Source organism: Trachemys scripta, chromosome 3, assembly GCF_013100865.1.
Source record: "Trachemys scripta elegans isolate TJP31775 chromosome 3, CAS_Tse_1.0, whole genome shotgun sequence".
NCBI classification, from domain to species: domain Eukaryota; kingdom Metazoa; phylum Chordata; order Testudines; family Emydidae; genus Trachemys; species Trachemys scripta.
The window spans coordinates 185,715,505-185,741,816 of record NC_048300.1 but is presented as its reverse complement, the minus strand read 5'-3'; the positions used below and the strand labels follow the sequence as shown (position 1 = coordinate 185,741,816).

General features: G+C 42.2%; 1 protein-coding gene across 3 annotated transcripts in view; it reads right to left on the bottom strand.

Annotated features, from left to right (window-relative positions):
- The window catches only part of KLHL29 (kelch like family member 29), a 547,902-nt gene that overhangs the window by 50,987 nt on the left and 470,603 nt on the right, over positions 1 to 26,312 (bottom strand). For all 3 annotated transcript variants that reach the window (XM_034766597.1, XM_034766598.1, XM_034766596.1), the window contains 2 exons: positions 21,594 to 21,793; positions 15,909 to 16,168 (listed from right to left, as the gene is read on the bottom strand). In XM_034766597.1, the coding sequence (XP_034622488.1) occupies positions 15,909 to 16,168; positions 21,594 to 21,793 (460 nt within the window). The remainder of the gene's footprint in view (positions 1 to 15,908; positions 16,169 to 21,593; positions 21,794 to 26,312) is intronic.

The window sequence follows — 26,312 nt, the reverse complement described above, 5'->3', positions numbered from 1 at the left end:
AGGAGACTTCCTTAATACAACATGAGATTTGGGAGATGTATTTGCATAAGGCCAAACGCTTCCAGGAAGGATCCTTTGGGTTCAATCCTGAGCATCACGCTGCTCCACTTGTATCAAGGAAGTGGTGTAAAGGGAGTAGAAAACAACAGGGTTTCTCCTTCTGGGGTGGGAGGCATCCTCAGTGAGTATAGAGCCATCTATACCTGGGTCTATGCGACCCGTCCTACAGCCTGCAGCATAGGGGGCATGTCAAAGGTGGGGGAAGCGTGCAGGAAGTGCGGTCTTAGCAGGCTGCCCTGTAGCAATTCCTATTTGTCTGCTTGGGGGTCAAGGTCACTTGTGTGAGACTACTCTAATCTACACCAAACTCTAGGTTGGCCCCACAGAAGCAGCCCCAGGATCAGGGAGACTCAGTGACCTCACTTGTGCCCCTAAATTTTGCCTGGCAGAAGATCAGTTGAGTAGCTGGGCACAGGTAAGAATCTGAGCCCTGCCATCTGCCACTGTTCCGTACAGTGAAATAAAAGATGCTTCCGTGACTCTTTCCTCTACTAAAACTTATTGCGGGGCGGGGGGGGGGGCGGGGAGTTCTGCCCTTTCCCTAGAGTCACAAATGTCAGGGACTTGGCTGCAGACATTTTAATGCCATTAAAATGATGCTAACTTGTGGGAGAGGGAACACAGTCGACATATGGCAGTGGGAGGCAAAGCTCCGATTTCAGGAAGTGCCTTTTTTAAGAAGTCTGGGGGCGTTTAACCTTACAGAGGAGCCAAGATGAAATGCAGAATCAGGACACCAGGAATAATGAGGCTATTGATGGGGACATCAAAGTTTAGCCAGTCAGTCTCTAATGGGGATGCTAATCCCATGCTGTAATGAACTAAACGGAATAGCTAAATAATAGTTTAAGTAATGGAGAAATTGGAATATACACACATCTACAGCTAAGACAGGACAAACAATCTTCCTAAGCATCCTGGTTCATCAGAAAGCTGCCCCTTCTGCCTCTCCAATAGGCCCTGTGCAGGACGCAGCCATACTGCCAAGTAAGACAAAACCCAAGCAAATACTCATGTCATTAAATGAGAACCTGGGGTTAGACACCAGGATGTCTCCATGTTTAGCTTAAATTGGCATTTAGGGGAGAGCTCCCCTCCAGCAACGAGAGGCAATTCTCCGGACTCCACCCGCAGAGATACTGCATTCTTCCCCCAGGCCTCCTAGAATAAATGAGGCAACGGCTGCTGAATTAGCAAAGCACACTCTCTCTTTCGCCCACCTTTCCTTAATTAGATTAGTGAGAAACTCTAACTGTGTTTCTCTCCCTCTCTTCCTCTGTCTGAGCTTGTGGCTCATTGTGAAGGCTAATAATAATTAGAACATGTCGCTCTCTCTCATCAGCATGAAAGCTAATGTCACATATCAAAGCTAATGTCACATTTCACTCTTATTCTTTCCCCACCCAAACAGCTACAGAAATACAGCTGTATGTGTGTGTGAGAAAGAGAGCACACACAGTTGCTGCTCTGCTTCATCACTGCTAGCATTAAGGGTATGTGTCATCTTATTGTTTTTTACCAAGGGATTTGCAGGGTATGTATAATCTCACTGTCTCTAGAGGATGGTAGAGGCTTTTATAAACCAGTGGCTTTTCGCACTTGCTCCTTTAAGCACTATAGTCGATGGCGAGTTTCATTTGGCTTTTCTGATTTAAGTACATCCAAGTGGTCTAGGGATTCTTTCTGATTCTGCCTTGTGACTGCTTCATAGCCTCGTTAGCTATGATTGTATTAAATAGCTTGTGACCATTATCCTTTTTATTGAAGATTGGAATAAGTACTATTAAGCATTTCAACCTTCTTACCATCTCTTATTTGCTCTTCTTCCTTTTCTTTCTCCTTCCCTTGCTCCTTGTACACATATAAAACTTATATGGTTCCCTTTTACATTATTAATATTATTATTATTAATAATAAAATAGTACAATAGATGTGAAGGGCACTTTTCAAAATGTACACGGCAAAACTTTCAAAGAGCAGCCTCCATTTTTGTGGATGCAAGTATGGGCTTACAGTTTGTGCCTGTAATTCCACTGTGGCTACACATTTTTTAGAGCATTCATTTCTCACATTCTGAATGCAAGTGCAAATTGGATAGTCAGAGATGCAAATATTCAGATTTGCACCTGCAATCAATTGGTGTAATTCTATGCAGGAGGTCAGACTAGATTATGATACGATAATGGTCTTTTCTGGCCTTAAATTCTATGAATCTGTTAATTCATTTTTTCAGGTGGTAAAAGGCAGACCACATCTCAGCCCCTTGAGCATCTAGCCCATTGTTTAGACAAGACTCTACTCCAAGCAGTTCACCATTTAAATTCAATCACTGCAATCATAGAATATCAGGGTTGGAAGAGACCTCAGGAGATCATCGAGTCCAACCTGCTGCTTAAAGCAGGATCAATCCCCAGACAGTTTTTTGCCCCAGATCCCTAAATGGCTCCCTCAATGATTGAACTCACAGCCCTGGGTTTAGCAGGCCAATGCTCAAACCACTGAGCTATCCCTCCCCCTATACAAAGAATGAATGAGGCATGAGTATGGGAACAGACAGGACAGCTCTTCAACTGGTGTGGCTCCATTGACATCAATGGAGCTATTCTGATTTATTCCAACTGAGGATATGGCTCATAGAATCACAGACAGTTGGGGATGGAAGGCTAGACCCTCTCACTGACTCTTTGTAGAGTTTGCTCTCCATGGGGGGTGGAGGTGGCAGGGGAGGAGAGCTGGCTTGACAACTCATGAGTAAGGGGGACTGGCTTCGAGGGAAGGAGTAGACAGATTTGGTGTGGGTTGGCTCCTGAGGCACATATACATTTGCCAGACTGCTATTGATTTCATTAGCTCAGCTGGCCAGCAGCTTCTTCACATAGCTTGAGTCCCCGAGGATTTATAAAACCCAGGACAAAATGCCTTTATGTTGCAAAACAGACAGGGTTCCTGCCCCATAGAGCTTACAATCTAAATTTAGATGTGACACAGTGAGCGAGAGAAACAAACCATAAGGTGGCATGCAGTGGGATAGCTCAGGGTTATACCAATCAGATCATACTGAGCAGTGGTGCGCATATGTCGCTGGGCTTCTAGTAGGCAGAAAGCAATAACCCAGTCTGGAATTTGGCCAAGCCTTTGTGGTTAATGGCCCTATCCTGTGGGACCTTTAATGACCACACATAGTCATGACGTGTGTTTAAGATCTCCTCTGAAAGGATGACACCTCTGACACCATAATGCCCCCAGTACTACAGTGGGATATTCACTGGTTACAGTTTTCACAGCATAGTGAAGATATAAATTGTGATGTAAGTGTTAAATATTATTGGGTCAGTACTGACTCAGAATGATGGTACTGCCTGTTGTACCATCAAGATTATTTCTTGCTGATTCGAGATGTCTCATCCATATATCTAACCTTGCATAGTTTATCCACCTAACTTCTGTATATGTTTTCTCCACTTCTGCAGTCAGAACAGCTCTCCAATTGGATCACAGAATATTTTAATGCCATTTACATTTCTGGTTGGTGGTCTGAATGAGGATGTTTACTTTGTTAAACTTTTTGTGACCTTTCTTCCCCTAGTAATTATATCTGTATTATTAGCAGTTTATAGAAAGTGGGCTTTAGTCTGATACCTGACTTTTAAAACTCTCTTCAGTATCACATTTAAAAAAATTGCTTTTTACTCTGAAATCCCCAAGCTAGTAAAATCCTCATAGGTATTCTTTAAACGACTATCACTGTGCTTCTGCTTAGGCTATTGTCACAATAGTATACTGCTAGTTTTAGGAAATATGTTTACTGTTGCAGAATCAAATTTCCTGCTCTTTAAATATTACACTGGAAAGCTATCAAGATTTTTGACATTTTTGAAGTAATGCCCAGAGAGGTCAAAATAATGTTTCCCTGATGCCTTATAGCTCATCTCTCTGTCTCTGTTTTACTATTCTTTCATACAAAAGACCCTTTGTGCTAGCTGCCTAAAGAAACATATTTTAGCTAGAAGTACACATACAGAAGTAAGATTATCCATATTAAGATAGGTTTTTAGTCCAACAAACTGCTGTTTCAGCTGTTAATGCATAATTCTAAGAGACTATTTTTTAACATTTTAAAACTAAACTAGGAATACATTCAATTCATCGGAGAGACTAAGAAGATTAATACACCACAGCCTTAAAAGATTTCTCTGCCTTCTCACACAGAGACTGGGTTCAAATTCAACTGGATTTTAGAGACAAAATAAAAAAATTCTAATCTGACAGTTGCGGCAAAAACTCAGCAGTGCTGTTAAACAATTATGAGATGACTCTGAGTGGTAGCAATGCTACACCCACAATAACACACTGAGACCTGTAGGGGGAACATGTTTTTAAAAAGCAGAGGTTATCCCTTAGTTCCTGGACTGGTGGTCAGATGATGAACTGCATGTTGAGCTGCACTGGCAATGAATGCTAGAAATCAAGAAGTTTCCAGTGGCAAAGACACAAGGCACTGTGGGTTAGTGCCAGGCAAGAGTCTTGACCTGTCCCCACCTTCCCGCTGCTGCTGGAAATCCTCCATGATCTTCTGAACTAGAACTCCCTATATGACACCAAAAAGCCTTCGCAAAACTATAGGTGTCCAAGTGCAATAACAATGGGGAACTGGCTGTTTTTTGAAAGTTTAAACAGAGTTCTCAAGACAGCAGCACCAGTTGCTGATTCGAAGCTTCACTAGAACAAAGCAAAGCTTTATTTTTGGGGCACCACAGTGCTACCTGGTGATCAGGGCAACCACTTCAATGCATATTGCCCATGGGTGCCTCAAGGGCATGCATTCTTTCTAATAATCTCTTCCATATTTATAAGTGTTAGGACAAGTCCAAATCAAATCTCTGTTCTCTGGTGTGCACAGCATTTGTCTACTATTTATTACTGTTTAGTTTGCATTGGTTCAATTTCTTTGAACTGAAAATCCACTAACTATAAAGCTTGAGTATCATTATAGCTGGAAACCTTATAACATAATGAGATGAACATTTGGAATGAAGTCTGGTTCCCAGGCCCCGGACTCACGCAGTGACTCAGTGGGAGGGAGCTACATGTAGAAATCCCATGCACAGCAAGAGGAAAATAGCACCCGCCTCACTTCTTGAAACGAAGTTTTAACATGACATCTTTATGGCAGCACAGCTGACTAAACACCATAATGTCATCAGCGTTGCAGAAAAGGAGCTGCTATCCTGTTCTCCAAACAGTTCATGGAGCAGCACGTGAACATGTATTTCTAGATGTAATGTGATGAGGTTATATTTAAGCACACAGGATGATGAATCATTAATTCATTACACTCAGAATTTATTTCACACTCAGACATTTTAATAAAGAATCTTATCACAAACGTCTTTAGTCAGCAGAATAACTCTACCAAAATAAATGTCCTCAGAAAGTAACAAACCATCCAACAACCAGTGATTGGCATTTCATTTGTTCCGGTTATAAATATACACCCACATATACACCTGTACACACACATATGTACCACAAAGACATGCTGTCAAGATTAAATGGTGTTTATAACGTGCTTTAAAAAGGAAGCGCGCTCCTGACACATACAGCATAGTGATACACACATACAAAGATTTTTTTCCTATTTATAATGCAATCCTGAACTTCATTTCCCTTTCCATTCAGAAAAGCCGGGAGTGTGGCCTAATGTTTGGACCGGATGACTTGGGAGTCAGGAGTTCTCTTCATGATTCTGCCACTGACATAAGTGTGACTATGTGGAATGCAAGTAATCTCATGCATACAGCTACTCTGCATGTGCATGTGCTTGCAGGATGGAGGCCTTAGTCATTCAGTTTCCTCAGCAACGGAAGAAAGAAAAACACTGTTAAAAGTAGGAAGATGTGTTGGTAAAGCCACAAAAAACTGAGAGGGGATTTCAGGACAGGTGCAACTCCCAAAGCTACTTTCAACTTAAAAAAAAAAAAAAATTAAATAAACTAGATTTCAAGTTGCTGGTAGTATCCGTTAAAAATAAAGAGTGCCGTATATCAGCCGTTAGTGAGTAACAGAGAACTCCACCTTTACCCTGCTTTATTAATTAGTGGACCTGTTTTCCCTCTTGTATCACTTCTTCTCTTGATGTGTTTTTTTCATTATTCCCCTGGATCCCTGGGACTAGTATTAACTCACTCATTCTGTTTCCTCCCACTCTTGTTCTTCTCTCTCCAAGCCTGCATTGGTTCTGTGAATTCTTGTTTGTTTGGCCCCCTAGAAAAGGACTTATTTAAACCCCAGATCTTTGAGCAGTTTGTCACTATGTGAAGACACAATGATTACATCTCATTCCTTGCACTCTTCACTTTCCGAGAAATTGGAGTTTGTTACACTGCAATTATGGCATCCATTAGGACTCTTCTGCTTTCCAAAGGGGAGGCTTTCAATGCATTCTGCTATTATGGTAGTCACTAAGGATGGGGTTTCCAAAGGTGCTAGGCACTCAAATTTCATTAAATTTTAAAAGAAGTTGGGTGCCTAACTCCTATCAGCTCCTTTGAAAATCCCAACCTTCATTTCATACTTAGCCCATATTTGCTTTCCTAAAGCTAACACTCTTGGACTGCATTGTTCAGTGAATTCATTTCTTACTATGATGAATTTAAGTAGCTTCCTGGTACTGAATGTCATCGTTTTGAGTTTTCTTATCATTTTCTACCCATTGCTAAGGAAAAGGCTCAGAGTGTTTTTGATACTTTCTGTATCATTAAGCTTCTTCATAACTATGGAACCTTTCTGTTGCTGCATGTTTGACGATATGGGTTAGCTGGGTATTTAAAATTCTCCACGACTATGGTATCCAGACACCTTGAGAGTTGCCCATTTTTCTTCCTTCCAGAAATTCACTGTTTCTTCTTCGTCATTTTCTGCATCCTAACCAAAGTCATTTTATTGCCATTCTCTTTAATTGTCAAAAGGTAGCTCATTGGCGTATATAACGTTTGACATAATGCCACTTTTCCTTCTCCACATTGTCTTCCCTTTCCATCACTCCTAGCTACTAAACTTACTGGTGTGCATGGTGTTCATTCAGCCTGCATTTGCTTTGTCTCAATTTTATCCCATTGCCCCTGCAGTGGTTATGCTCCCTTGCATCACCCTAGGTAATTCCTCTCCTTTCCTCTTCAAATACTTGTAGACAGTTATCCCCCTTTAGCTGTTGTTAGACCAAGTCAAGCATATTCAATCCTTTTAATCTTTCCTTCAAAATCAATTCCTCTAGTCCTTTAATCATTTGTTTTGTTCTTCTCTAAATTACCTTCAATTTGTCTACAAATCTCTGGTTCTCAGGTGCCATTAAGATACTATTTAGACAGAGCTTGCTCTAAGGACACAAGTTCATAGACAGCTCATTAATTTTTTTATGGGTAAGACATTTCATTTTATAAGTGAACATTTTGATGATAAACGGTATTTTTTTAAAAAAGGGCACACTATCATGTCTTTATGGATCACAGAGAATGGTGACATAGCATATGGCACTCTGGTCAGATAATAAATGTACTACTTTAGATCTTTAACGTCTTGAATAGACATTGGTCCAGATCTCCAACTTGAGTATATTGACATCAATCCATTCACTGTTAGCCCAGCAACACTGGTTTGCACTAGCTGAGGATCTGGTCCAGTATCTAGTATAGCCTATCAACACTCCATGTGACAGGTATTCCCCTTCCCCCCGCCCCCCCCCCCCCCCCCCCCCCCCCCCACACACACATTTCACAGAGAGGAAAGTGGAGGTAGGTAAACTGGCTTACCCAAGGCCACACAAAGGCCACACAGTGAGACCATGGCTAAACTAGGATTAGAGCACAAGAGTTTCTGGAATTAAGCCCTGCCTGTGCTCCGACCCCTATACCATGATGCTTTTCACATGACAGTGACTCATTATGCAATATGTATTTTGTATGATCTCCCCAGAGGTAAACTAAGGTTAAAAGGAATAACTACCACGATAAACCCTACCATCTCCTCAATCAGTCTGGAAGAGAAATAAATAGAAAACCAGCAAATCCAGCTTTTCTAGATGTGTCAGTCTATTGCGAGATTTCCAAGTGACAAATAAAAGGAATCCCTACAACCAGTGGTCTGCTTTCACTGCCACCGGAAATTACCTAACCATTCAGGAACCTGACATCAGATGCCATTCCTCTCAGTTAGATTGATTTTATGCAACTGCATTACTAGCAGGGCTGAAAGAGTTATATAAATGTTGCCATATGCAGTTGGCATACCGTTCCAAAGCACTGGGGTACAGTTATTTACCAAATATTAGTTTAATAAATATTTCATTATTTGAGCTCACTATCAGTCTTATGTAGATGGATCGGTGACCTTTGAAAGCTGTTACTCTCCCTTTGTAGCACATCTCAGATGCAGTTTTCTGTAAAGCAGTAAAGCTCTATTATATAGCACCGTAAGACTCCTAAACGGCACACTTAACAGAATTAAAACTGGCGAGGGTATATACTTTCACCCTGCTTTCCACAGCCCATGTCCATTCAGGCGCCCCCCACTGCCACTTTGAGCCTGGCCTTAAGAGGATTAACAACACTAAAAAGAATTTGATACCCAAGGAGTAGCTTTTCAATGGCACAAAGAACAGTTAGGCACCTGATCCTCATTTTCTTGCAGTGAGAACAGGGGACTAAATCCCATTTGTGCTTCTGAAAATATACCTCCCCCTCACCTCCCCCGAAGAAGCTAACATAATATGAGGACTCTGGTGATTACAACCAAGGTGGTGCACAAGCAATAGCAGCTTTCCAAAGAGCTTTTCCTCCCTGGAGCTGTCACCCTACTTACTCCCTGCTGTGGAGAATGAAGAGCTATGTGTAATTTTTTTTTTATAAATATCATCTCAGTTCACCCAGTTGAGATTATCCTGCCTGACTGCATGGAGTTCAATCAAAGGCGGCTGTTTGGGGGAGGAAGGGGGAACAAACAGGAACAAGACCGTGACAGAAATAAGGCTCCTTAAGGGAACAATGCGGGGAACTATTAATTGGGGAATGCCCCTGGCCAGCTTTTAACCAGTCTGGCTAGGTTTATGATTTCCATCTCTCAGTCTAAGCATGAAGGGGATACTGAACCATTAAAGCCCCCCAGGCCTAGGAAGGAAGGGGGCTTGAGTGGGCTGCCAGCAGCTGCCTTGGGGGAGATGCTGCCAGAGACACACAGAGAGGGAGAAGATGCAGCAGGTAGCCTGCCCTTCCCCCCTCAGTCCAGGAGCAGGGATGTCTGGGCTAAGTAGAACTCACTCAGCACTTGCAAGGAAAGAATGAGGTGCAGGTAAGAACCAGGCATATAGGCCTTTTGTTGTTTTACTCTATGCTCTGCCTGCTATGTAACTCTGGGTGAATAATAATGCTTTGTTTTGAGCTCCCTAAGGAAAAGGGCTTACAAGTGCCAAACAGAGCTGGGCCTACAGGATTAACATGCTTGGGAAACAGGGATGATTGCAGCCCAGAGATCCAGTCCCAGTGTAGTTGAACCACAGGGTTCCATGCACTTTAGAAGGAGAAAAATGGATCTAAAACACAGCTCACTCTGTAACCACGGCACCTGCCTTCCCATGCGTCGATGCCTTTACTCACTATGTCAACTTTATGAATTACACAGCAAGCGCTTCTGGGCAAAGACCTTGTCTTAATGTATTTTCAAAAAGCCCCATGCACACACATGACACACCATCCATATACAATACAGGATATAATATAGTGGTTTAAAGAGTGTGCCCTTCATACTCTCCACCATTAAACTGCAGACCCCTGACCAGCTGTACCCCTGCAAGGATTCACCCTTGGTCAAGGACAGCAGTGAGGGGTGCACTGTGCCTTCCAGAGGAATTTTAATTTGTAACTGGAGCTCCACAGGACCCCCCCACTAGCAGAGGCTGCCCAGGGGCTGCCCTGAACCAGCATATTAATCGGTCTCTCGGGCCTCCCACTTTTGTGGCTTTGCTGGCTGGTTACTGAAGCAGTTACTGTGGTTCCCTGCACCCTCTGGTTCCCTGTACCAAGGGGTCTTCAGTGACAGAGCCTGGGTGAATCAATCCCATTATTCCCTGAATGAAGTTAGAGCATCCTGTGATGCTGACAGGCCAGGTGCCAGCTCATGCCAAGCCCCTATGCTTCACCTGAACACTGACAAATACATAGCTGAATTAGTCTGGCTCACCTGTGCGTTAATATTGTTAAAACCGGGATTAGATTTATAAAAACATGTTTAGTGTTTAGACTTGTAAGTTGCTGCATGTATTGATCTCACTTATAATAGCTGTATCCCATGTTACAAGATAATATTTAAGTGTTTGCTCTATAACTATAAAAGTGTTTTCTCTGAAACTGTAAACTTCCAGTCAAGAGAGAAGCACTACCACATGTGAAGTACTAGTTTGCCACAGGAGGTATTATCTCCTCCTGCCCAACAGAAAAAAAGGCTCATATACATCAGACAAACCATTGTGGAACATCAGAAGACAAAAGACTTTGTTATTCATCCCCCCAATGAAGAGGAAACGTGCACATGAACTCGTCCCATCACCTTGAACTCTGGGGGGAAGGCAATAAAAAAATCCCTGACAAGAAGAAGAAACTATATCTCAGTGCTGCTTGGACTCTGGGAGACAAGGATGACTAAGCATAAGATCCCCAGTGCTTGGCCTGGGTTAGCCCTAAAAGGCATATAGAGCTTGATTATCATAGAAGCTTCTATTACCTTTTGAAACTTTTTTCAGAGTGGCAGTCGTGTTAGTCTGTATCAGCAAAAAGAACGAGGAGTACTTGTGGCATCTTAGGCCTTGGCTACACTTACCAGCTAGTTCGACGGCTGGAAATCGAAGTTCTGGGTTCGACTTATCGCGTCTAGTCTGGACGCGATAAGTCGAACCCGGAAGTGCTTGCCGTCGACTGCGGTACTCCAGCTCGGCGAGAGGAGTACCGCGGAGTCGACGGGGGAGCCTGCCTGCCGCGTGTGGACCAAGGTAAGTTCGAACTAAGGTACTTCGACTTCAGCTACGTTATTCACGTAGCTGAAGTTGCGTACCTTAGTTCGAATTGGGGCGGGTAGTGTAGACCAAGCCTTAGAGACTAACAAATTTATTTGGGCATAAGCTTTCGTGGGCTAAAATCCACTTCATCCGATTAAATGGGTTTTAGCCCATGAAAGCTTATGCCCAAATAAATTTGTTAGCCTCTAAGGTGCCACAAGTATTCCTCGTTCTTTTGAGACTTAAGACTTTAACTCTTCGTGTGTGTATGTTTACCTGCTTTAAACCTTTTAAATAACTCTAATTTCTTTTTCTTAGCTCATAAATCTTTAGATAGTTTATTATAGGATTAGCTACAAGTGTTGTCTTTGGTGAAACATCTAGGGTGCAAATGATCTGAGGCAGTGGTTCTAAACCTATTTACCATTGTGGGCTGCATACGCAGCTCTCTGTGTTATGTGGGCCGCATCCACACAATGTATATACTACCTGTATGGCCCTGAGGATGTCACATGGGCTGCAGCTGTGTGCTGATTGGGCCGTAAGCAGCCCATGGGCCGAGAACCAGTAAGTGACTGGTCCTTTGGAACTGAGAGTAACCTGAATATTGTTGTGATTTTTGGTGAGGGGACCAAAAGGCAGGCTTGCCTAAGTGGCAAGATAGACCGGAGCATCCAAGGGGATTGTCTGAGACTCCATGTTAAGGCTGTTTTAGTGCTTGAGAAGTCCATACCTGATGCTTGGTTGGTGAAATCGAAGTATAAAACTCACAACCAGTTTGGGGTTTGTGCCCTGGTTTGTAACGGTCTGCCCCGTGGTTGGCACTCACTGTCATGAGCCACTCCAGACAACTTGACATATCCATTCACATTTGAGAAGTGGTCAATGTACACAACGCATTACCCTGACAGATTCGGCAGAAATGGTGGGTCTGATTCTGTAAAGGTGTTGAGCACCCTGGACTCCCAATGAATTCAGGGACTGCGGATCTGATAGGATTGGGCTCGGCATTTCTCATGCTGGAAGGAGGCGTCATCAAAATTTCTACAGACCATCTTTATCAGACAGAAGACTGGTTAGTCTGACTTTATATCCATCCCCAGAGTAATTTGTTTCTGAGCTCTGAAAATGTAGATGCCACTATAAAATTTTAACGAGAGGGTGTTTCATGCTAAATCTAAAAAGCAAGAGCTTCTGCTTTCAGAAAATAAGCATCGGACTAAGAGCCTTATATATAATACAGCAGGATACAGAGAGGTAAGAAAAAGTTAGAGCAGCCAGCCTGCCACCCTTAAAACCTGGCTTAGCAGTAGGACTGGACATGAAAGCAGCCAACTATTGATACCTTTAACATTAACTGATTCAAAACACTCATCTCCCTGTAGATACATATAAAAAATTGAAAGAAAAACACAGGAAATCAAACACCACAGTGAGAAATTTGGAGAAACAAATAGAGCTATAAAAGCATTTCAGAAGCAGGAATGCAAAAAGGAATGCAACTTGGAAAAAAAAACCACCCCGATTGACTCATAGACTCATAGACATTAAGGTCAGAAGGGACCATTATGATCATCTGGTCTGACCCCCTGCATGCTGCAGGCCGCAAGACCCTTCCCTGTACTCTACCGTTGAAGTCCCCAGTCCTGTGTTTTAGTGACTTCAATCGGCTGAGACCCTCCTGCTAGTGATCCCTGCCCCATGCTGCGGAGGAAGGCGAAAAACCTCCAGAGGCTCGGCCAATCTACCCTGGAGGAAAATTCCTTCCCGACCCCAAATATGGCGATCAGTAATACCCCGAGCATATAGGCAAGAGTCTCTAGCCTGACCCTTGTTGGCCATTATGTTGTTCATGTACCATTGCTTGGTTTTCCTTGGCTACTATGTTTTATCATTAAACCATTCCCTCCATAAACTTATCCAACTTAATCTTAAAACCAGACAGGTTTGCTGCAACATGAAAGTGAAAGAAGAGGAGGTAGTGGTGGCAGTGGCAGCAGCGAGAGGGAAAACAAAAACCACCACTTAAAAAAAAACCAAATTCATAACATCAGCACAGCAGGAGGCAGAAAGAAATATTTAAACCAGCAATCTTGAAAACATAACCTAGATTGCATGGTGATTGACACCCTCTATTTGTGACAGAGAAACAGATTCATTCTGCAAGGTTCTTTCCACTACTGCCCTTGAGAATAATCCCATAGTTTCCATTAAGTTCAGATTCAGTACAGGAGCAGCTCAGAACGGACTGTTTTCATCAAACTTTAAACAAGCAGAGAAACACACAAACAGTACTGCACATTTCCCAAGGCCAGTGGGAGCTGAGAAGGGGCCCATTTCAGTAAATCAACAGCACCGTATACATTTTTTGCGATAATCATAATAATATATATGGCCCAGACAATCCCCTCCAGAAGAGAAGCCTAGAAGGTGGCCACAGAGGCAAGAAAACTCTGTGAAGTTCCCCTCAGAGTCTCATGTACATTGTCCATTTGAAGAGGAGAGAAGAAGTTTTGAGGTGGCTCCCTACAGCCACAGACTGACTGCAGGAACTGTGCTGCCATCAGACGAGTCCCCTGTGGCCGCACGTCTATCTTAGGTACTTACATGGAAGTCATTACCACAGTAACTGAGTACCTCTTCAATCGTTTATCCTCCCAACACCCCTCTGAGGTAGGGAAGTTCTATTACCTCATTTTACAGATGGAGAACTGGGATACAGAAAGACTAAGCGATTTGGTTGAGTTTACACAGGAAGTTTGTGGCAAAGCAAGGAATAATACCTAGGTCTCCTGAGTCCCAGGTTGGTATCCTAACAACTGGACCATCCTCCTTCTTTAAGCAACCCTGGAAAGGATCCAGGGGGAGCTAATGCAACTCTGCGAGTATGTGTACACCAGACCTCAGACGGTTCTATCGGCGCTACCTCTGATCTCGCTAGCATGCTAAAACAGACACGCGGCTGCGGCAGCGCGAAGAACTAGCGACCTGACTACATAGCTATGCTCTCAGACGGGATCATACTTGGGTGGGCTAGCCCGTCCCGCCACTGTGGCTACATTTCTATTTGTAGCATGCCAGCTTGATCAGAAATTACACCTAAAGCTCCTGTGTAGACATACTCTAAAATGGATCAAGTCGTGGTTGTATTTCTTTGGGGAAATAGAGTGGGATCAGCTGAGGTTGGAGCTGCCAGTGTGAGCCCAAACAGCAGCAAGACCAGGGCTGTTCACTTAGTTAAAATGACTGACCCCTTCAGCAAAGCCTGCAGTGACTCATTAACTCAGGCATGCTGCAGCAGCCTATCCCTGGGCAGGAGTGGGGTCAGATGACCTTCAGGCAAATGTATTTCACTCTCACTGCCAGAGCCACAAGTTAGTATGTGAAACAGCACCACTCAGCTAGGAACCCTCCAGCTGCCACGTGGTGTTACAGACTCCTTAGGCTTCCAGCCTGCCCTCGATCCTGTTGCCCCAGCCTTGCTCAAGCCTTGTTCCAGCTCACATCAGCCTTGTCTGTATCTTATTCTTGCCCTGCTCCAACCCTGTTCCTGTCTTGCTTCAGCCCTGCACCTGCCTCCTGACCCCAGATCCTTGGACTGATACCAACCCGACCTTTGACCTGCATCCAGACTCCAACTACCATCCTGATTTGGCTTCTCTACAGATTCTGACCCCAGTTCTGACCCACAGCCTGACTTGGGGCCATGATTTCAGCACCACTCTCAGCCTGGTCCTGATTCTATGTCCAGCTTTGTCTCTTGGTACCTGTTCTCAACCACCGCTCTAACCACCAGGGCTGACAGTCTAGAACCCAGAGCCTGATAGCCAGAAATGGCCAAGCACCTGCTTTGGCCTTCCTTCCCACCCCACTCCCCAAACAGAAGCTCAGCAGGGTACTGGGGAAGCGACAATAACATGGGGGAGGCATTCTCCCTTCTGGGCGGGCCTGGACAGAGCCCATCTGCAAGAGGGAACATTCTGACCCAATACTAAGGTTGGGGTTCAAACCAACAATCAATTTAGGTACTCGGACATCCCCTTATCACCACAGTTAGCTACCAAGATCAGCTAACTGCAAATCTTATTTAGTTATATCTAAGGAGAATGGCAGGTTTTTAAGTGTCACCAATGTAATTCGTCTATCTCAAGGACCATGTTTTGCCTTTATTGTCCTCAAAACCAGTCACTATTTATAACACTTATCTGGAGATAGTGCTAGGCAAGGTAATACATTTAACTTCACAAGTTAAGGGCAACTGCATAACTCAGACAAATGGTGCAGACAAGCTAACCCTAATAAATATTTATATACTACCAGAGGGGGTATCTAAATAGCCAGTAAAGGTACAGTATAATTTTTTATACATAGTGTACTTATAAGGTGGTCATGCTATTAGAATTCAGCACCAAAAAAAATTGTGATTTACTGAGGATTTTTGCTTCCTACTGTTACTGAATGTGCATGCCTTCCCCAAAATGTATCCCTTTCCTGAGGTAACATATCATGCAATTATAAACCTTCAAGATTTATCTTTGACCAAGTCTGCAGCCAACAATTCCAAGAGTCTATGTTTCTAATATACGTGTAGCAAATGAGAAGCTTTTAATTCTAAACAATCAGATGGGGGAAATCAGATTCTGAAATGGCATACAATTTGTGCATAACCTGGAGTCGCTTGCTCTCTTTTTATCTCCACAATCCCATCTTTTATTCATCTTCACATTTAAAATTGCATGGGGATAGTTTCTACTTTAAAGAGGTATTTATGAGAATGGAGGAGAGTGGTTTCTCAGATTATTTTTACCTGAGCTCTGAGTGCAGCGTCCTTTTTAATCCATTTTATCACTGTTTCGTACACCAGCTCTTCTGCTTTGGTGTTCAGGCTGTCATTGGACATGTAGGAAATGAAGTCATCTTTTGAGATATTAAGGATCTCCTCTTGATTCGCCACCTCTGGGAAAATTTGTAGGGCATATGCTTTGGCCATGTTGTATAGTTCACTGCACTGCATAGCTTCAGCCATGGCTAATATTCCTAAGCAGTTGCTGGCAGTCAATTGTTTTTCTAAAAGGAGCAAATAAAATATAAATGAATTAATAAAAATGGCATTATTTCACTGACAAATAGATGCTATGAACGTAAATAATTCTGGTTCACTTTGAATAGCACCCAGCTTATTCCAATGAGTCACCATTAAAAGAAAAAAGTCTACCAAATGCAGTTCCTTTAGATCTGCATCTTAAATCTTTAACTGGGTGGAAGGTATTTTCTGGGCTTGTTTTTCGGTGTGTGGTCTAGTGGTGTGGTTGGGAGAAAACTGTTGACATAACCTTATAATTAAGGACCTCTTCTCTAGTAGGACTCAAATAGTGAGATCACTGCTAATTCTAATGCCTACCATGTTCCTTTAAGAAACAGCAAAGACGTAAACCCTAGTGCAGGTGCTTTAAGAATAAACTCTAGGCTAGGCTCTGAGGACTTTTTTGAGGATGCTACAGTTGCTTCATGATAAGTTATGTCCTACTTAGCTACTAAGCCACTTCAAATAATAATAATAAAAATTCCCCACAGGAACTTTGTTACTATAGAATGTGATGACATTCCTTATGCAAAACACAGATTATACTAATGGTTTCTGTTAAATGTTGTGTAGTGGTGTTTCAAAGCAAATCATGCACAGAGGAGACAGCATTATCTGCTTCCTGGCAAACAAGCAACTGCACAGTGTGTAGTAGTATGTTAAGGATGAGCTATGCTGTACACTTTGCTGTCCTTTCAGCTCCTCTGAAAAAAAAAAATCACCAATAGGAAATTTGTGCAAGAGAGGCTAACAGGTTATTGAGTCTCAGCTTTACTAGCCAAGGCATTAGCAGAATACATTTTATTAAGATTCAAGGCACAAAGCCTAAAAAAGTATGTCTACACTGCAAAGAGAAACCCATGGCACCAACGTTATGGCTTGTGGGGCTCAGGCTGTGGGACTAAAAATAGCACTGTAGATGTTCCTGCTTAGGCTGGATCCTGGGCTCCAAGACTCTGACCCCTTGCTGGGTTTCAGAAAATATTAAAAATATTCCCAAAATGCAGCACTCTTGTTCTGGAATAGAGTGTGCATACATGGAGTTAATCAGCAATAGCTTCTCAGCATTAAACTCACACCCTGCCTTACTTTGGATTAACTTTAATGGGTAAACAAGCCGACATATACACACAAACCTGTTTAAAACTAGGTGGATAAAATAAGCAGGTGATAGAAATCTAAATTCTTATCACCACCAATATTCGGAAAACTAAAGCCAAAAAGCAAATCTGACACCGGAGTCACATCAATCTTGTAATTTTTAAAAGAAATGCCCCAGCCAGACCACCAGGGCATAGCCCTACACATATCTTTAATTCTGCACAATGGAAAACATCTGGTGGAATAAGCCTTTACTCATACGAGAGCAGATAGCCTACTTCAACACCTTTGCAAGTGGGGTCTTTGAGTTCTCAGATTTCTGTTTATCGGGTAACAGGCTTGGGTATAGGACAACTGCACTGGCAGTGGCCTATCTTCTCTGAATGGGGGATGATGATCATATATCTGTGCTGACTTTTCTAGATCTGATCTTGGTATTTTACCTATCTTTAATCCCTTGTAGATGTAGACAGATGTTTCTGAGTGGCCCAGTCTTTCCTTTTTTAGAAGGACCAGAGGGTAGTGTTGACAATTGCTGTTCTTCCCTGAGAAACCTTTTTGTGGCATTCCAAGAGCTCTATATCATTATCCTTTCCCACATATACATAAGGCCATCAAGAAGGTTGTGAAGAGGTGCGGGCTGCGATATATTCAACAGGTTGATGACACTTCATCAATTCTAACATGGCTGGTACAGTGGAACAAATGACTCGGTGCCTTTCCGAGATAAGAGCTCGGATGTAGGCTAGCCGGATGCCGTTCAACTGGGGTAAGACTGAAATAATGTTAGTGGGGGAAGCATTTGGGGGATAATAATGTTGGGGGAAGCAGTTGGCAAAAATTATCTCAGCACCTTTAATTGAAAGGCTTCACCAACTACTTGCATCTGTAGTTCATCATATAGGTGTCTGATTAGATCTTGAAATACTTCTGGATGCCTAGGCAACAAAGAAAGGCTGGAGAACACTTTGCTCCATCTATGATTGAATAAGAGAGTGCTCCATTTTCCCTCTGATGCAGACCTTGCTACAATTATCCATGCCTTTGTCATCTCAAGGCTAGACTTGAATTGCACTCCACATGGGGCTCCACCCCTAGATTATTCAATTGTTAAGTAGAGAGCACATTACACCAGTGCTACGGGATAGCTGCCAACAGATTTCTGGGTGTAATTTAATGATGTCAGTTTTAACCTACGAATTCCTAAATGGTCTGAGACCTGGTTAAATACAAGATCACCTCTCTAACCTTTGACAGACTGTTGCAACGGAGCTCAACGGAGGCACTTGAGCTGGCAGGGCATTCTCTACTTATGCTTTGACTTTGGAATTCGTTCCCTATGTTGATCTGCCAGAGTCTGTATTTGTTAACCTTCCAAGCATGCTACAAAGCCCATCTTTTATCCCAAGTATCTGGGGATGGAGTGGATGCCTGAGCAGGGATATAGGGAGAGATTGGTAGTATGCATGAAAGATTACTTGGCAGAACTGTGGTACCAATGTAACAGGAGTTCAATAATTAGTGTGAGGTCCCATCTGTTTGTGTTGAATATTGTCTTTTTAATTTAGGGAGGATGGAGCATATGAGCTAGGCATTACTAAAATCAGCACAAACACACCTCTCTGTTACAGGCTGTGATCCATTTAGTTAATGGGAGTCCATCCTTGCTTGTTCACACAAGCCTCTAGTGGCATATTGTCTGGTCATATCTATAAGCTTCTGGATGTAATTTATCCTCCAAAAGATCACAAGGCCATTGTGATGATCTCACTTTCCCATTGTCAAACTGTCTAGTGCCTCAGTTTCCTCACTGGCTGGGTGGTCTGGTTTTCCAGCTGACCCAAAAATTCCCCATCTGGAGTAAACAAAAACAATCCAGAACACTTTCTTGGTCAGGGTCTGGGTGGACCTCTCTTCATGCAGGGCTCCCAAATGCTCCCCTCACTGCTTCCTCTCAGGCTTCTTTTGGAAACTTGTTCTTCTCTCCGAAAAAAAATCAGAGATTCTGCTCTTCTCTAGTTGCCTCCTTGACATACAGACCTTCAGTAGGTCCCACCATCTCTCTCAGACTGAGGAAAGGAGGCCCTTGTATACTCAACATGCTTTGTGATCAGCCTACTGTTCCAGACTGTACTGTAAGTCCCAGAATCCCTCTGTTTAGTTCACTCCTGTGACAGCAGCCCCCTCCTCACAGACCCCAACTGAGATACTGATATATCTCCTGAATTCTGGTTTGGTTCACATGCCCCAAACCTTTTTCTTCCCTGGGTGCACAGACTAACTACATCGGGGTGGCTTTTAGGAGTTGTTTTTAATCCAGTTTCCTCTGCAACACTGAAACAAAACAAGAAAGCCATCCTTTCTCTTTGTTCATGCACCAGAATGCTTGTTCATGCACCAGGCACTGTAAGAAAAATCTTTAATCCTTGTTATCATCAACCACTAGCAAACATAGCACAGGAAATATACCCTGTGCTTGAAGCCATTATGTCCAAAAGAAAGGGCCATTTTCTAATTCTGCAGGTTCAGTTGGCTTCTACTGGGGGATAATTACAAATCCCAGGTCATTGCCCAAAACAAAATACTTTTCCTAAACATTTATATGGCAAAGACTCCGCTATATCTGAAGCACAATTCAGTCAAAGCTACAAATTCATTCTCCAAATGAACTGTATGAATTCTCCAAATGAAAATCTAAAACTCTGGTGACTCCCCATATATCACTAAACTTATATCCAACTCTCCTAGTTCATACCATAACATGGTTCACTGAATTAAAATATTAAATATTGGAAAAGGGAAATCTCTTATTGATTTAGTGAAATAAATGTATTTTGTTTTTCTGGCTGAATCTTTCTTTAGTGACAATGTACTTAAATACATCTAGTGATCATTGAAAGCTGTAAGATATATTCATTTAAAAAGGGACTGGAGGGAAGCTACAGAAAAGCAATGTCAGTGCAAGAACCTATACTCAAGGTTCACAACCAACAAACTGGGACTGAGAGAGACAGTTTTCAACCTACCATAGCACACTCATTTTAAACAAGAATTTCACATTTTTAAACAAGTGACAACAAAATTTATTGAAAGAGGGAGCTTGAAATAATGGCCTGATTCATTACTGCATCACTCCAGTTTTACACTTGTGTAGCCCCATTGCAGTCAGTCAGGTCAGCGTAGCACTGGGCAGTAACACAGTGATGAACCAAACCCAAGGTTGGATTTTGATTTTTGAACATGTGTAACATTTTCTAAATGCTCATCTTGAAGACTCTGCATTTCTGATGTCAATTTACAATGACAAACTCTTGACATGACTCCAGGTTCATGTGGGACAGAGGTAAATTTTGGTTCCAAAGGGAATGACATGTCTTGCGATGAGGAAGAGTTAAGAGATATGTTTTAGGGAAGGGGAGAACAAGGGCATGAAAAAAAGTCTTGATATGGTGTGTATTGAAAGCAACACAACATCTGGGTCAAACTTTATATTAATAAGATTTCATTTATAAATGGTTTATACAGGGTTAACAAAACATTAATAGATCTTATAAGCATGTCACAGAAATGTGTACCATGTGTTATAGGTAGTTATGGGCATACCAGTACAAGGTGTTATAGATGGTTATAAGGCATGGTTATAGGTAATCTATCTTCCTGTTGAGACTCTATATCAACATATAACCATTGACTATAATATCTATTAATCATTTATTAACGGAACCTTAATATAAAAGTGTGACCATTCTACCTGTTGTGGTTAAGATGGATCTCATTTATAAGACTTTGGAGAGTGCCAGGACTATTACTTCAGTGGCCACAAGGATCTTTCACCTGACCCTTAGAATCTGTTTTTCAGGGGTGCAGGAAAATGGCAGACTCTGACCCTTAATGGGGAGTCCATATTCATCTACTGTTATAACAAACCTAGTCTGGCATAGCTTCTATAATCTACTGTAATGACCATATGAGTGGGACATGCCTGTGCATTTTAGAACTCAGTGTCTGCATAAAGTGCAACCTTTGTCAAATTAAATGGGATGCTGATACCAGGAACAAAAAATCTATCCAAAATGTGAATGCAGCTGAATTTTTTTTTCAGCTGCATAAACAACTTTACTGACTGTAAATCAGTTTAGTGCTGCAACAATGGGAACATTTTACGTTCAGATCTCAGTCCAAACAAATGAAGTTCTATTGTGTTTCAAATAACATTTAATCGTGAATTTCTTAGCAGAACTACGAAATTAAAAAAAAAAAAATTGTAAGGCCTATAAACTCACAAGATGGAATGGGGATGACACTTACCTAGAAATGACACACAGACTTTACAGAAAGTATGAAACTGGAACTTGCTGGCAGCCTCCAGAAGAGTTTTTGCGTTGGCAGAATCTATGATCAAAGAACCTGTATAAACAAACTCCAGTAGTAATTCCAGGACTTCTGCAGTGAGGTTTGACATGGCCAATTCCAGCTTCTCCCCGCCTCTGCTACTGTCTCGTGGTGACCTGGTAACAGCAGACAATGACATTCTTACAGGACATTATGCCATCCCCCTTTTGTTGTTGTTTACCAATTAGTGAGGGCTAGAAAATTGATTCATTAACTTTCTCCATATTTTTAAGGAATTGAAGAGTATTGTATTTTAAAATAACTGAACTTAAAGACTTTAACTGGATCTGAAAGAGAAGAGTCTTAAAGCGAGTTTTACAAAAAAAAAAATCAGTTTATTGCTACTCCGCATTTTCATGCAAAAGAAGGTTGCAAAAAAAAAAAAAAAAAGAAAAGAAAGGAAGAAAGAAAGAAAAAGAAAAGAATGAGCCAACATTAATGAGAATGAGGACCAGGATTAGCTTTCAAAGGGAAACAATACATTTTAACAGTCAGAGTTAACATCTCATCTTTTGTGCATACTATGACATAGTAAGGCAAAACCATTCTAAATTTCAAGAGAAAAGGTCACCTAGTTTTTCAAGAGCATATCCCCATCCAGAACATGGAATAATATTTTAAATGTCATGCGCATTTTGAGATCTATTTAAGGACCTTTTCTATCAGCCAGAATAATAGTAAGATCGTAAAAACTGGTGGGGTTTTTTTTTTTTGGCTCGATTCCGCAATCAATGTTAATGTAACAATATCTATGTTTTTGTTCTAAAAATATATTGTTCCCTTATAGGTACTAAAAAAGGAAGCCCCTCATGGCATTGCTTTGAAAACTGAATACAAGACAAGATAGACAGACAAAATGGTTAGAGCAAAGAAGGGAGGGGGGTGGGAAAACAATAACCAGCTCTGCCACAGGAAGCCAGCAGCCATCCTCTAGGAAGTTTCATGACTGTGGCCTACGATTTTTCCTGCATAAAGTGCTAAACAATTTGGGGATCAAAATATCTCCTGCATTTGAAGTGTGCATTAGTGCTTGTGAAACTATGGGACAAAAAGTAATAGTAATATATTAAAATAAGGGCCCAGTTCCTAATGCATGGTTGGCTGGTGTAGCTGCAACACTAAGGACAGGTAACACCTGAAAGACAAAAATGATAATAAATTTGGTAATGTCAAGAATGGGGGGAAAATCTGTTAAAGTAAGAAAATAAACTCCTTTAGTGGTTAGAGCCATTCAGCATCTTCTTACAGAAACATTAATTTCTCCTAATGACCAGACAATCCAAGTCCGCTCACTCCATCACTGCTACAGTTCTCGTGAAAACCACCGCACGACCAGCACCAATGTGCATCACAGAGACCACCGAACTCTTCATAATAAATGGTCACATTACTATCCACTGGCCAGGGCCAGCTTTAAATACAAGCAAGAATCACTTCTAGCAACTGCTTGGGAACCTACATGTTCAAGGTTCACAATGCTGTGAAGAAGCTGATGGGCAGATATCCCCTTCTAGTCCTGGAACCAGAGGACAAAGTATACAAGGCCAGATTTTCTTTCCCTTGTAAAAATTCATACTCTGATTCTGCCCCTCTCCCCATAAACACATACAAAAATCCACAAAGCAACTTGGGGGATCTGTAAATTTGAGGCATGCCCTGTCACTTTTTTTTAATACCTCTGAGTTAGACAATGGTTTCAGGTAATAGAACAAGCCATACTTAGGCCCTGACCCTACAAAAGCTTATGTATGTGAACAGTCCTATTTAATACAATGGTACTGATAGTGAGTAAAATTAAGCGCATGCATAAGTCTTTGCAGGATTGGAGTCTTAAATTTGCTTCATATTTCTATTTAAGGTACTTATATGGCCTCAATTACCACAAATATTCAGCACCTCACAATCTTTTTATGCTCATAACACCCTGGCCAGGAAGCAAAGTACTGTTATTCTCATTTTACAGATGGGGAACTGAACTACAGAGGGTATGTCTACACAGCATTTTGGATCATGCCTCCCAGATCAGGTCAACAGACTTGGACTAACAGGGCTTGTGCAAACCCTCTAAAAATAGCTGTAGAGACAGCACTTTGAAGATGCAGCTCAGGTTGGAGCTCAGGCTCTGAACCCCACCCCTATGCCTAGGCTTCAGAGCCTGAGCTCCAGCCTGAACTGCAACTTGGAAAGCACTGTGTACACAGCTATTTTTAGAGCACTAGTGCAAGCCCTGCTGGCCTGTCTGTGAGGTTCACTCCAAAATACTGTGTAGATATGCCCAGAGAAACTAAATGACTTGCCCACGGTCATGCAGGAAATCTGTGTCAGTGCAGGAAATTAAATCCACATCTCCCAAGTCCATGGCTAGTGCCCTAAACACTGGGTCATCCCTTTGTGTAGACATAACCTGTGGGTGATGCCATATTCCAAAAGCAGATGCATAAGCATGTACGTTAAGCAGGTTGCTTATACTGCCCAACATGCACCCATTGTACTAAACCCTGACTTTTTAACAGGCGTGCTGTATGCTCTCAGAACTGTCATGCATGTAAGCAGTATTTTGCTCAGGCTACAATTCCTCTTGCGATGAGATAGAGAAGTAAAGATTGGTTGGGCCCTGAGAGGAAGCCCATAATACAGTCTCTCTCTCACAATCCTCTGTACCTAATCTCTAGGTCTGTATAGATAGGGAACCTACCTAATGATAGAGCAAGAGAACCTTCGATCACAAGGTTCTTCGGATGCCATGCATCAGAGTGATTCCCTGGTATCTGAAGTACCTTGAGGTAAAAAGTTCTCTTGCTCTACCATACAGTTTGACATGAGTTCATCAGGCAGGTTTGGTTAATGTTATTCAATGTTTGGGCATAGATGCTCACATTTGGTATTGGTGTGCTGAGCAGCACAACACCTAACTGATTTAGGGTCCTAAATTTCGTTTTCCAAAGGGATTTAGGCATTCTGATGGAATTCAGACTCTTAAGTGCCCAAATCCCTTTTGGAAAATGAGATTTAGGACCCTAAATCAGTTAGGCATTACTGCACCAAAATACCTTTAACAATCTGGGCCAGAGCACTCACTAATTTAAATGGGATTTTATGGCATTCGGCAATGGCAGGATTGAGTCCTTGTACGATAGGCAGGCCTGTTGCAAGCAAATAATTGTCTACGGTATTAATACCATTTGTGCTGGCAAATGTTGTGGGGGTGAGTGCGTGCACTGACATGGTAACAAAGCTCTTCGGGTGACTAATCATGTGCACCGACTGTGACTGCAGCAGTGAACAGGCCAGACAGTGCAAAACCAGTAGCCTGCCACTGACATTAGAATAAAGAAAATACCAATTTAAGCAACGACTCCAACCTGACAGTCTTTAGAATAATTAAGTTATAATCTCTTTTCCTTTGTAATACACCAAGCAATAAATGGCTGCTGCAATTGATTAAATACCAAAACAAAGCTAAGGTGTTCAATCACAAAAGCCACTTATGGCAAGTATAATACAAAGCAATAGAGATTATTCATATTACTCAACCAGCCAGAAATGGAAACTGAGTTGTGTCAGTTTCTGCCTCAGATGCTTTAAAAGTAGCATGTTGTGGTGCTTGGGCAACAGGGGCACAACTTAGAGCAGTGGTGGGCAATCTGTGGCCTGCACGTGGCCCGTCAGGGTAATCCACTGGTGGGCTGTGAGACAGTTTATTTACATTGACCGCCCGCAGCTCCCAGTGGCCGTGGTTCACCGTTCCCACAGCTCCCATTGGCTGGGAACGGCGAACTGAGGCCACTGGGAGCTGCGGGGGGCCGTGCCTGTGTACGGTCAACGTAAACAAAATGTCTCGTGGCCCGCCAGTGGATTACCCTGACAGGCCGCAGATTGTCCACCACTGGTTTAGAGGCATCACTTACTTGGGATGCATACTAAAACAGGCCTGGTTCAGCCAACAAAGTAAAATAACAAGCCTGCATGGCTTCCATGCTGATGACCTGGGCTCTGTAGATTTACTCAGCCTGGAAACCAGATGGATTATTGTCTAAAGCAAGTCCTAAGGGATCAACAGTGAGTTTTCAAAGAAACAGAGAAAGAGAAACGTGTGTGGAGACTGCCTTATGACTGGAGAAATCACAGAGAGTATTAGTGTGGTTTGAAACGGGATTCTGGGGTCTGATTTAGTGAAATGGTTTTATAATAGAATTTTTCCTAGGTATTTCCTTTCTAACTCTGATGTATTGTATAATGATATTCTTAAAGTGGTTTCCGTGTTTCTTATTTTATATGCAGCGGGATATAAAGATCCTCTATGCACCTAGCAGACTTCGTAAATGTGGGCCATATTCTCCTCTCGGTTATATTGGTGCAACCCCAGTGAAGTCAGGAAGTTGCACAAGTATAACCACGAGGAGAATTTAGCCCTGCTGTAAGTGCTTACACAGTTGACCAAGTGAAAAAACATATGTGCACAAGGGGTCTGATCCTGCACGATTATAATCAATGGGAGTTTTGTCACTCACTTCAGTGGGTGCAAGATGAGACCCTAATGGTCTAACATTGTTCTCAGAGAGGTCAACAGCAAAACTTCTGTTGGGGAGAATTTGTCTGTAACTGACAAAAGTGCACATAAATAAACACATGCAC